The sequence below is a fragment of the Glycine max genome, chromosome 13 (assembly GCF_000004515.6).
Source record: "Glycine max cultivar Williams 82 chromosome 13, Glycine_max_v4.0, whole genome shotgun sequence".
In the NCBI taxonomy this organism is placed as follows: Eukaryota; Viridiplantae; Streptophyta; class Magnoliopsida; order Fabales; family Fabaceae; genus Glycine; species Glycine max.
Window position 1 is genome coordinate 36,931,505 of NC_038249.2, and position 9,945 is coordinate 36,941,449.

The 9,945-nt window shown below is 34.2% G+C and overlaps 3 protein-coding genes across 3 annotated transcripts; all 3 read right to left on the reverse strand.

Moving 5' to 3' along the window:
• Positions 1-477: 477 nt before the first annotated feature.
• Positions 478-1,651, reverse strand: LOC100812028 (signaling peptide TAXIMIN 2). The gene is made up of 2 exons (XM_003543178.4): positions 824-1,651; positions 478-685 (listed from the first exon to the last, which is right to left on the reverse strand). The coding sequence occupies exons 1-2, from the start codon at positions 925-927 to the stop codon at positions 562-564; spliced, it is 228 nt and encodes a 75-aa protein (XP_003543226.1). The 5' UTR covers positions 928-1,651; the 3' UTR covers positions 478-561.
• An 877-nt stretch (positions 1,652-2,528) lies between these two features.
• LOC100812581 (PRA1 family protein H) lies at positions 2,529-5,321 on the reverse strand. Its single transcript, XM_003543179.5, has 4 exons — positions 4,797-5,321; positions 3,868-4,004; positions 2,903-2,974; positions 2,529-2,817 (listed from the first exon to the last, which is right to left on the reverse strand). Exons 1-4 carry the CDS (start codon positions 5,183-5,185, stop codon positions 2,747-2,749), a joined length of 669 nt encoding a protein of 222 aa, XP_003543227.1. The 5' UTR covers positions 5,186-5,321; the 3' UTR covers positions 2,529-2,746.
• Positions 5,322-6,008: 687 nt separating this feature from the next.
• LOC100805450 (pre-mRNA-splicing factor CWC22 homolog) lies at positions 6,009-8,880 on the reverse strand. The gene is made up of 3 exons (XM_003541789.5): positions 8,499-8,880; positions 6,452-8,080; positions 6,009-6,327 (listed from the first exon to the last, which is right to left on the reverse strand). The coding sequence occupies exons 1-3, from the start codon at positions 8,550-8,552 to the stop codon at positions 6,262-6,264; spliced, it is 1,749 nt and encodes a 582-aa protein (XP_003541837.1). The 5' UTR covers positions 8,553-8,880; the 3' UTR covers positions 6,009-6,261.
• Between the last annotated feature and the right edge of the window lie 1,065 nt (positions 8,881-9,945).

The window sequence follows — 9,945 nt, forward strand, 5'->3', positions numbered from 1 at the left end:
CAAGTAAAAGACGAGAGTGTACTAGAAACAAATTTTAACTGTATAATTTAAATATGTAATTAAGATTAAAATTAATTAAGATAATATTGATAATTTATGCATGATTTTTTATAATTGAAATTAACTCTTTTCAAGCTTTAATAATAAAATATATAAAATATTTGATGTTAAATATCAAAGAAACTAACATAGCATTAATGAAGGGAGATTTCATCAAAGATATAACTAACCAGATTTTTTTTAGTAAAAATTAATAATCAGAAAAACAGATAATACTCTTCGCATTAATATTATGGTAAAAAGAAAAAAAATCTAAGTAATATAATATTTTTTTAACTACTAAGATCAACCTAGTAGTAGGGATTGAGTAGAATCACGTATAAAGTCATATGTTCAAATCTTCATACAACCCTTTAAAAAAAAAAAAAATTAATACAACCATTGTACACAATTTTATTTTATTTTTGCAAAGTTGGAAATTTCAAACTTCATTGATAATAATACAAAAAAGTGTTTACATGATACATCAATTTTAAAACTTGGAAATCCATTAGCAGTTGATCAGCAAGGTATCTGATGAGTAAACCACCGAATGACTTTCACTGGAAGTTTCACAAGGCCAACGGCGCAATTGGCAAGCCCTGAGAAACAGATGCAACAAGGGCACAAGCAGCTCAACATAGACCTGTCAACATGTCAATTTAACACTTATTATTAACAGTTCAACAAGTGCCAAGTCCGAACCCTCTTTTAACAAATACGTACAACAAAAATGTAGGACTTAAATAACTTGAAATATAATGGAGGGGCTAATTTAACTTACCCAATGATCCAAATAACAGCACCTACCACAGATAACACCAAGGAAAGAACAGCAAAGGGTAGCCCTATCAAGAATCCAAGTGGCCTACACTTACTTTCTCCCATAGTGATTTAATTGCTGATTCTACTCTCTAATGAGTTATGTCTTGTATGAAATTTGCAGCTTCATTCAGTAAAGCAGAGCTCTAGGATTTATATGTACTAGACAATAACTATGTGATTAAGTTTTCTATAGCTCCTCAAGAATGAATTCCCAGAAGTTGAAGATGACTTTTTTATTGAATTTAAATGGAGATTAGCACTATCAAAGAATAATGATGACAGCCACATGATAGTTGTTGGTTGCACTATCAAAGAATAATGATGACTCATTGACTCGTGAGAATAAAGGTAAACACCAAAGAATATATCCACCATTGTCAGTCCCTCAATGGGGTCAAAAATGTAAGATGCGATGATGTGTGGAAGTATAATGGAAGTTTCGATTGAACAGGTGGATATTACATATTGTAGTTATTCTTCACCAACCATAACTTGTATTTATTGTTGAGATGAAGCATGCTATTTAGTATTATAGCTTTTCCTGTTGGCCTTGAATCCAATCACATAAAAATTACTATTTATTTTTTTAAAATGCTACAGGTAACATTGTCATTATTTATAGGTTTTTCCACATGCAAGTATATTACTGCTGTGCTATTGTCATTATTTATAGGTTGCTCCAGCTTATATTCATGATTAAGTTGTGTGCAAGCTTTGGTCAACTTGTGTCATGAAAATGCTTTCCAATGTGAACACGTTCCAGCTCAAAATGCCCATTTATTCTTTTCTAGGGTGTTGATGTTTTCTTGGTAGATTTTTTTTTTCATGCGAATGTCCTCTAATTCTAATTCATTAAGTTAAAGATTAATCTTATTTACCAAGAATAGACCCAACATAAAAAGTAAGGGGGACCAACATACAACTTAATAGTTTTATAATAAAAATAAATAAATAAACTATTTATTTTCTCTTTTTAGCTTAAAGAGTTCATCATACGTGGAATTTAATTTCTCTAAGAAAAACAAGAATGAAGTAAATAATTTTAATTATTAATGAACAAAATCAATGGTTGATATTTAATATATGCATGATTTACTATGCCGGTAAATGTAACATTATTATATGACAGTAAGAACCTCTCAATGTGCACTACCGAATGGCGCCTGACCCATTACGAACCATTTAAAACAAAAGCTCAATTATAATTGCATCAACTAACAGAAGTTCTGCGATCAAATTAATAGTTTCCGTAAGTAATAATGTTAATTTACAAATAAATAATTCAACCTTTTTACATTGCCCAAGCTTCTGTACCAAAAGTCCAGTCACTTATATTCTACAGTGTAAGCATCATGAATTAAGATTAAAATTGTGTCCTGAGCAACAAAGAAGGGCCCATATTTGTTCAATCATAGTTAGGAAATAGGGAAACAATAGGCAATGTGAGAATGACTATCCTCTCCTTGATGATTAGGGGTTTACACATACCTGATAAAATTGTATGATGGAAAACCATTTTTATATTCACATCAGATAAAAAACCTCTCAACGAGCACTACATGATGGCGCCTAACCCATTATGAGTCACCCAAAACAAAAACTCAATTACAATTGCATCAACTAGTCAAGTGCTATGAATAAATTAATAATCTCAATAATTGATATATGTAACAATTCAAAGAATTTATTCTAAACAATTGATCAATGTTAATCCACAAGTATATAATCCACCCTTTTGTACATTGCTCAATCTTCTGTACCAAAGTCCTGTCCCTTAAACTCTACATTGTAAGCACAGGAATCTTCTATAACAAAGGCCCTTGAATCACCGAAGTAAGATGTGCTGGACAAAGCGTTCACCACAGTTTCATTGATTAGTCAACTACCTACCTCTGCTCACTGAAGGTTGCTTTACAGGGGTCAACTTTCGAAATCCAGCATGAAGTATCATTCCTACATAGAATTTTTTAACCTAAGAACCCGCCGTTGAAGCAAAACAACAAGGTAAGAATAAAAGTACATAAGTAGAAAGACTTACCTACATAGCTGACGCATATGGCACAAAAGAGAGCCATTTGAACATTGGAAAAGATTAGAATAACCGCAGTTGCTGCAAGAGATGAGATTGAGAAACAAAAGTTCCAATTAACCTTATGAAGATCAAATAAAGAGATGTTTTTCCAGCGTCCATAAGCAATGTGCTATAAAAGAACAAGACATCCCCTACCACATCAGCTAAGTAGAAGACATCTCTCTGTAAAATTATGCAGCCAAATACATAACAGATTTAAAAATTTGCATTCATGTACAGGAAGGTGAGTGAATTTCTTCTTTTTTAATTGGCGGGGATGAAAGATTATGCATTCAGTAAATCCGCAGCTTAAGCAAAGTCCGGGCAACACATGCATGTGGGATGTTATCAATGCCCAACAAAACTATAGCAAAATCAACAATAACCATTTTGTTTTTTAAGTAAATCTAATAAAAAGGATAAAACTTAGATGCAGTTTTTTAAGTGTTTATGGTGATGTTTTTCAATCAAAATTGGAGTTTTACCTCAATAACCTATACTGATCTTTAATGCAAACCTATTTATGAAGTTTGCCTGGGTGAAAGTTCAATTCTAATAGAAAAATAACACCAAAAGCATTTAAAGCATTTGTCCTAATAAAAAACCAGTTGATATCTAAGTATTAAAAAACAAAGAAAAACGAAGAGCCTGGTTGATTTCCTTCTCCCTTCTCACTTAGGAAACTACATATAACTGATATAAGTTCTATCTCAATAAAAAACCTATATTATGTAGATTACCTAGGTAAAACTTCAAATTTGATTACAAAACGGCACCAAAAATATTTAAGAACTTCAATTCAGATTGAAAAACAACACCAGAAACATTTAAGAAACCGCGTGTAACTTTTGTCCCAATAAAAAGACAATTGATGGTCTAAGTACTAAAAAGAAAGAAAAACAAAATCTCTCCTATAGGAAACAATTGCTCACCACATTGCACAACACGAATCAAAATCTGGCGCGTCAAGGGATACTGCTCCAATCCCCATCTGTGGCTACAAAACTTGAAGAAATCCCACAATGCCAAACACAATACCAACCCGACAAGAGCAACTGGCATCTTATACCTGCAACCATAGTAACCAAAACACACAGTTACACCAAAGCACGACAATAAACACATTTATTCCTTATAAATTCATTAAGCAAGAACCACATCAAGACTATGTGTGGATAAACTTCTCTCTAAACACTTACAAAAGAAGAAAATAAGAAGGGTAAAGTACAATGAACTCCCATGGACTAAAATTGGCTTATGCATATTTCTAGAGAAACTGATGTATTTAATCCGTAGGAATCAAAAACGATAGCAGGGGATTTACAACACTCACGCACCTGCTCAACCAATTGAGCTAAACACCCCTGGTTGTAGAGAAATTTATTCAAACACAACAAATTCACAAATAGAAGAGTCTTATTTCACTAAACACATTATAGATTCTCCAATTCAACCAAAACAATAAACTTCTCCGATAAGCCAAAACTAGCTTATGCATAAGCTAATCTTCAGAAGTTCTCTCATATTAGTTTCTTCAAAAGAATATTTTAACTTATACATAAGCTAATTTGAGCTTATCACAGAAGTTTATTTCATTTTTTATTTTCTTCTCCTATAAGTTTATAAAGAAGTTCATTCAAACAGAACGAAAATGAAAATCAAGTGTATAACCTAAATTTAACTCAGGGAGACAATCAACTCATTCTACTTTCTATAACTATTTACAGAGAAGTTTATCCAAACACGATGAAAATTCCCAAATTCAAGAGCCTTATATGACTAAAACACAGCATAGATTCTCGAATTCAACCGAAACACCTTCAAATTAACAAAGAATAGAGAGGCAATAGCGAGGGCGTACAGAGTGCAGGCGAAGAAAACAATGAACAAATAGGCGTAGTTGCGGGCGTAGCGTTTCACGTTTTCCTGAACTCTCAATCGCGCCTGTGAGGGGGAGGAAGGGAAGGAGTAGGAATCGGAGAAGGCGAAGAAGGAGCGGGACCAGGAGGGGGTGTCGGCGGCGAAGTCATCGGCGGCGAGCTTGGCGAAGGCGTTGAGGGTGAAGAGGGAGAGGAAGGTCAAGAGGCGGGAGAAGAGGGTGGAGGCGGCGGAGGAGGGAGCGGGGGAGGCGGCTGCGGCGGAGGAGGAGGTGCGGTGGTCGAGGACTTCGAGGAAGCCGGTGTCGCGGAGCCATGACTCGAAGGCGGGTTCGGGGACGCTCAGGGATAAGGGGTTCGAAGAGAACACCATCGCCGTGTTCCCTAAAACAGACACACACGCCGTGTCTGTTTAATTTGTTTGCTCTTCGGCTTCCGCTTAGGTTTCTTCCTTGTCTGCGCCAACCAAGTTTTTCTTCCTAACTTCCTATCCTATGCTCTCGGTCAGATTTTTTTTATAGAAATATATAAAGATTTTTTAATTATCAAATAAATAGCATAAATACATTTTAAGGATAATATTAATAGAATAAAAGCTAAAAAGGACATTGTTTTTAGTTAATAAAATAAAAAACAATAATATGAGAATGAGAACGTAAAAAACTCATGAATATTTTTTTATGCATTTCAATAAATAAAAAAATTCATTGTATTTCCCTGACCAATTCCATAGAGCACTGGTTAGTATTTGTCAAACTAAAAAATATGTTTGGATTTTATGTGCAAATTATTTGAGATTGCTGTTAAATGAGAAATTCTTATTGCTGAAAATAGTCAATGCTAGAATATTGCAAACAAACTTTTTAAATTCATTCATCTATTCATTTTAAGAAATTATTGATGCATCCACTTTCAGTTACTAGGGTACATGGGCTATTAGTTGTGCCCAAATGAGGTTTGGAAAGTCCAAGTCAGCCTCGTACCATATTTGGAGGAAAATAATTGTTTATGCTTTAAAAGTTGCAAAACATAAGTGATTATTTCCTCCAAATAAACTGATTTCAAGAGTTCTAAAAAAGAAGTGATTGTTTTCTTCAAATAGAATGATTAAAAACGCACAATATATCATCTGACAGAGCAAACATAGATAAGGTCTTTCATGCTCCACCAAAAAGAAATAATAAAGGTCGTCTTCATGTTGCAAAGGCTGCATTAGTATTATTGTGACAGACCACATTCAAATAATCTACGAATACAATGTTACCTAAAAATAAAATATAGCTAATAGAGAAATTGACGCAGTTCTTAGAGTTCACACACGGATGAATCAACCAATAATCTCTTCATCTCTGTACTTTCTTGCACATGTCTCTACCATTTTCAAGAGTCAAACAAAGACGAACAAAACGTCGAAAAAGCCCTTTCTTCACCAGAAGAGCAGATAGAAGATCATCGCTTAAGTTGCCTTCTAGCCAAAGCAGGGACTTTATTAGGGATATAGACCTTGTAGCTAACCTGCACATTCACAAAATACTAGTAATAAAAAAGGACAAGTAAAGGAAAGGACTAAATACCATATTTTAGGGCCATCATTATGTCAGAGTATTATTCAGAATATTGGAAAGTTTACCACACTCACCTGTACCATTTCACCACCCCGCATCACATTCATTGTTTTCTTCTCAAACTGGGAGCCCTGGTTGGATTCATCTAGCAATTTGCCTGTTTTATTCTCTACTGATGAAACATCAACATCTCCGACATTGTTATTAACACTCTGGATTGCAGCATGAGGAGTCTTAGCTGCATTGCTTTCTACATCACCCTCAGTCACCAGTAACTTCGCATTGGCGGCTTCGTGTGAAGTAGATGTTTGAAGTGAATCACCCCGAGATTTTTGTGTTTGTTTGATCAATTCTAAATTGATAGTATTGTTGTAATTAGTGGATTCAGTAATTGTTCTGCTAGGATTGTCTGAATCAATCCCCTTCTCTGGTGCATTGACCGGATGACACTTAGCAGAACCAGATACATCTTTATCCATGTTTAAAATCCTTTCATTGTTTCTTGGACAAGCAATTAAATTTCTCCTCCCAATAGGCAAATTAGTTTCTTCTCCAGGGGTTTGCTTATCAAATTTTTTTCCTACAGTTGCATCATTGACAACAGACTTACCTTGAACCAGTTCATGTTTATCTGTAATTGGTTGCTTCACCTGGCTAACAATTTTATTTTTCTGATCAGGAGCTTTTGCACTAGACTGAATTTCACGAAATTTTCTTAGATTTTCCAATGCTCTTTGTCTTAGAATTGACTCCAGGTCATCATCATTCACATTAGCACCAGAAGTCTCACTTGTTTCCTTCATAGATTCAGTTGTCTCACCACTATAAGCTTTAAGGTTACTGCTGTCATTGTAGCTCCTGTCTCTGAATTTGGGCTCTGTGAAGTTAAGATCAGCGTTCATATCTCCCGCCTCTTCCTCAATTCCCAATTTCTCTTCTGATGCAAGTGTATGATGATCCAACTCTGTCTTTGTGCCCCCATCATTACTGTCACTACTTCTACAAGGGTAATCATGATCATCATCAATCTCGTCCTTATTTTCATTTCTACACAATTCCCCATATTCTTCCGCCTCTTCTGTAACAGTAATAACTGATCGTAACCATCTGGAATTGTTCTCACCTGCATATTTCTCCTCGGTCACTTCATAACTATTTTCAATACTGCACGGAGAACAACTTCTCGCCCTGTATCTACTACTCTTCTTACTTCCACTGCTTCCTCTCAACTTTCTTCTGTCTTTCTCTTTTCTTTCCGATCTTCCCCTGTGGCTCTTATATTGACAGTCATCACTGCTAGCACTCCCATCCTGACATGCTGAGCAGGTACGTGACGTGCTGCTCCTCATCAAATCAACACGCGTGTCTCTCTTGATCTTTTTCTTCTGGGAGGATTTCTTCCTCACCTGTTCACGCTCATTTTGCCTCTTCGCCTTTTTTCTCTTCCTAGCATAATGCGAGTCCTCACTGCTGTCACTGCTGTAAGATCGTCCCCGAGCCTTCCTCTTAAGACCTTTCACTTCTTTTCTTGTGCGAGACCTATCCCTTTTTCTTCTGTAGCTATCTTCAGAACTAGAGGAAGCCAATGTGTCCAATTTTTTTGAATCCTCATAGTCAGAACTCGAAAGAGAGACCTCCCGGCGGCGGCGAACCTTCTTGGATTTACTTTTCCTACTCTTCTTAATTGTACTGCTTGCCTTGACCTAAACCATCAAATTAGACATAAAATCAAGATGACTTTACATTAGTGATGACAAAATCAGGAAAATGCACACCCTGTTAAATCAATCAACTCAACAAACTACATACGCTCCGGTTGGAAAACTCAAAAACCCAAATTGTATATAAATAATCATCACATTTACAATGAAAAAGGAAAAAAAACCTAGGACCCCACAAAAAAAAAAGCATCCTAGTCAGTTTAGGTACATGATTCACACACAAAAAATGGCAAATTTCAGTTCACAAACACAAGCAATAACTAAAACATAACATTTGTTTATTTTTCCTAAAATCAAAATTAATGAGATTGCCTTAGAAAAAATCTGAAACTAAAAATTAAATACCCTAAAATTCAAATAATAATAATAAGAAGAAGAAGAAGAAGAAAGATGAGAATACCTTTGATAATTTCTTAGAACGTTTCTTCTTGAGCGAAGAGGAGGATTTCTCCATTGAAGCGACCTGCAAAACGAAACCTTCAAAGAAAAAGAAAAAAAAAACGGAGAAATTGAGGAGGAAGAAAAAGTGGGAGAGAAAAGAGAGGTGTGAGTAGTAGAAGACGAATTTACGAAAGGGAAATGTAGAAAAAGCAAAAGGGTGTGAGAAAAATGTATGCTTTTTTCTAACGAACAAACGCAATTGGCCAATCTCTCTTTTTCTCAATGGCAACAACACGGCCAATTTACGCCCCTTTGAGGTTAACCAACTCTTGCGCCAAATGGTTTTTCTCGCTTTATGTGGGAAGATTCATCTTCATCGTATTTATCTTTTTTTATGGGAATCTTCATCGTTATATCATTTAAATCTTTTTTTTTTAATGATGTAAAAGTTAAGGAAATTGAGTAATTTTTTTTAGTTCAGAGATCCCCGATACCTTTGTAGTGTGTTTGCGGTCATCAGTTCAAATTTTTTTTACACACGGTGATTAATTAAATATAAAGTTTTTTACTAAATAAATTATTCTTACTTTTATAAATATAGCGAACGTCAATCCTTTCAGTTAAGAAAATTGAGTATTGAGCAGTATTATCAAACAACAACTACTTTAATGATAAAAAAAATATCAACTGCTTTGCAGTTTTTTTAAAAAAATTACAAAAATTGCGGTGCATAGCTTTGGATAGGATTAATTTTCATTTTTAAATTGCGGAGCATAGCTTTGGATAGGATTAATTTCCATATTTAATTTAATTAAGTTTTGAGTTTCACGTACATCTTAAGCTTAATTTTTTTTGGTGAAGTTATTGTTTTTTTATTTATTTAAGGTAAAGTTAAATTCATGTGACCGCAATAAACCTAAATTTTAGCATATACTAATTGCCACACATAAATTTTTCATGACTACTTCTCATACAATTCATATTATGACAGTTTCGTTATTCTTTTATAATAAAAAGAAAAAGAAAAAACTAGAACAGTACATGTGCATAATAGAGGAAAAAAATAGTGGATCCATATTGTATAAATGTTGACACCTATTAATGTTAAAATTGTGGTCAGATAATTTTTATAAAAGTATAGAAAACTAGCATTGGTCCCCAAGCAAATGCACGATTTTTTAAGGGGAAACAGAGAAGAAAAAAAAAATTCAATGAATAAAAAAAATTAAAAATTATTTGGCCGACACGTATCAATGACAGGATAGATTTTATCTGACTGTTGACTAAAACATTACTTGTGCTAAGTGCAAAGCACAAACAAGAGAGAGGGAAAAAAAGTGAGTTCGTGTTGTATAAAATGTTATCAATGTTAAAATGGTAGTTTGATAGTTTTTATATAACTATAGTTGACATCTTTCATTTGGAATTATTTTCTTCTTTTTTTATCTTCTTCATACATAGATCTT

Excerpts from the sequence above, each read along its gene's own strand:
- LOC100812581 (XM_003543179.5), bottom strand. The coding sequence starts at position 5,185 with ATGGTGTTCTCTTCGAACCCCTTATCCCTGAGCGTCCCCGAACCCGCC. Across the intron at positions 4,005-4,796 it reads GTTTTCTTCGCCTGCACTCT|GTATAAGATGCCAGTTGCTC; the intron begins GTACGCCCTCGC and ends CTATGGTTGCAG. Across the intron at positions 2,818-2,902 it reads CATATGCGTCAGCTATGTAG|GAATGATACTTCATGCTGGA; the intron begins GTAAGTCTTTCT and ends AATTCTATGTAG.
- LOC100812028 (XM_003543178.4), bottom strand. The coding sequence starts at position 927 with ATGGGAGAAAGTAAGTGTAGGCCACTTGGATTCTTGATAGGGCTACCC. Across the intron at positions 686-823 it reads GCTGTTATTTGGATCATTGG|GTCTATGTTGAGCTGCTTGT; the intron begins GTAAGTTAAATT and ends ACATGTTGACAG.
- LOC100805450 (XM_003541789.5), bottom strand. The coding sequence starts at position 8,552 with ATGGAGAAATCCTCCTCTTCGCTCAAGAAGAAACGTTCTAAGAAATTA. Across the intron at positions 8,081-8,498 it reads GTTCTAAGAAATTATCAAAG|GTCAAGGCAAGCAGTACAAT; the intron begins GTATTCTCATCT and ends TTGATGGTTTAG. Across the intron at positions 6,328-6,451 it reads GGGGTGGTGAAATGGTACAG|GTTAGCTACAAGGTCTATAT; the intron begins GTGAGTGTGGTA and ends GTGAATGTGCAG.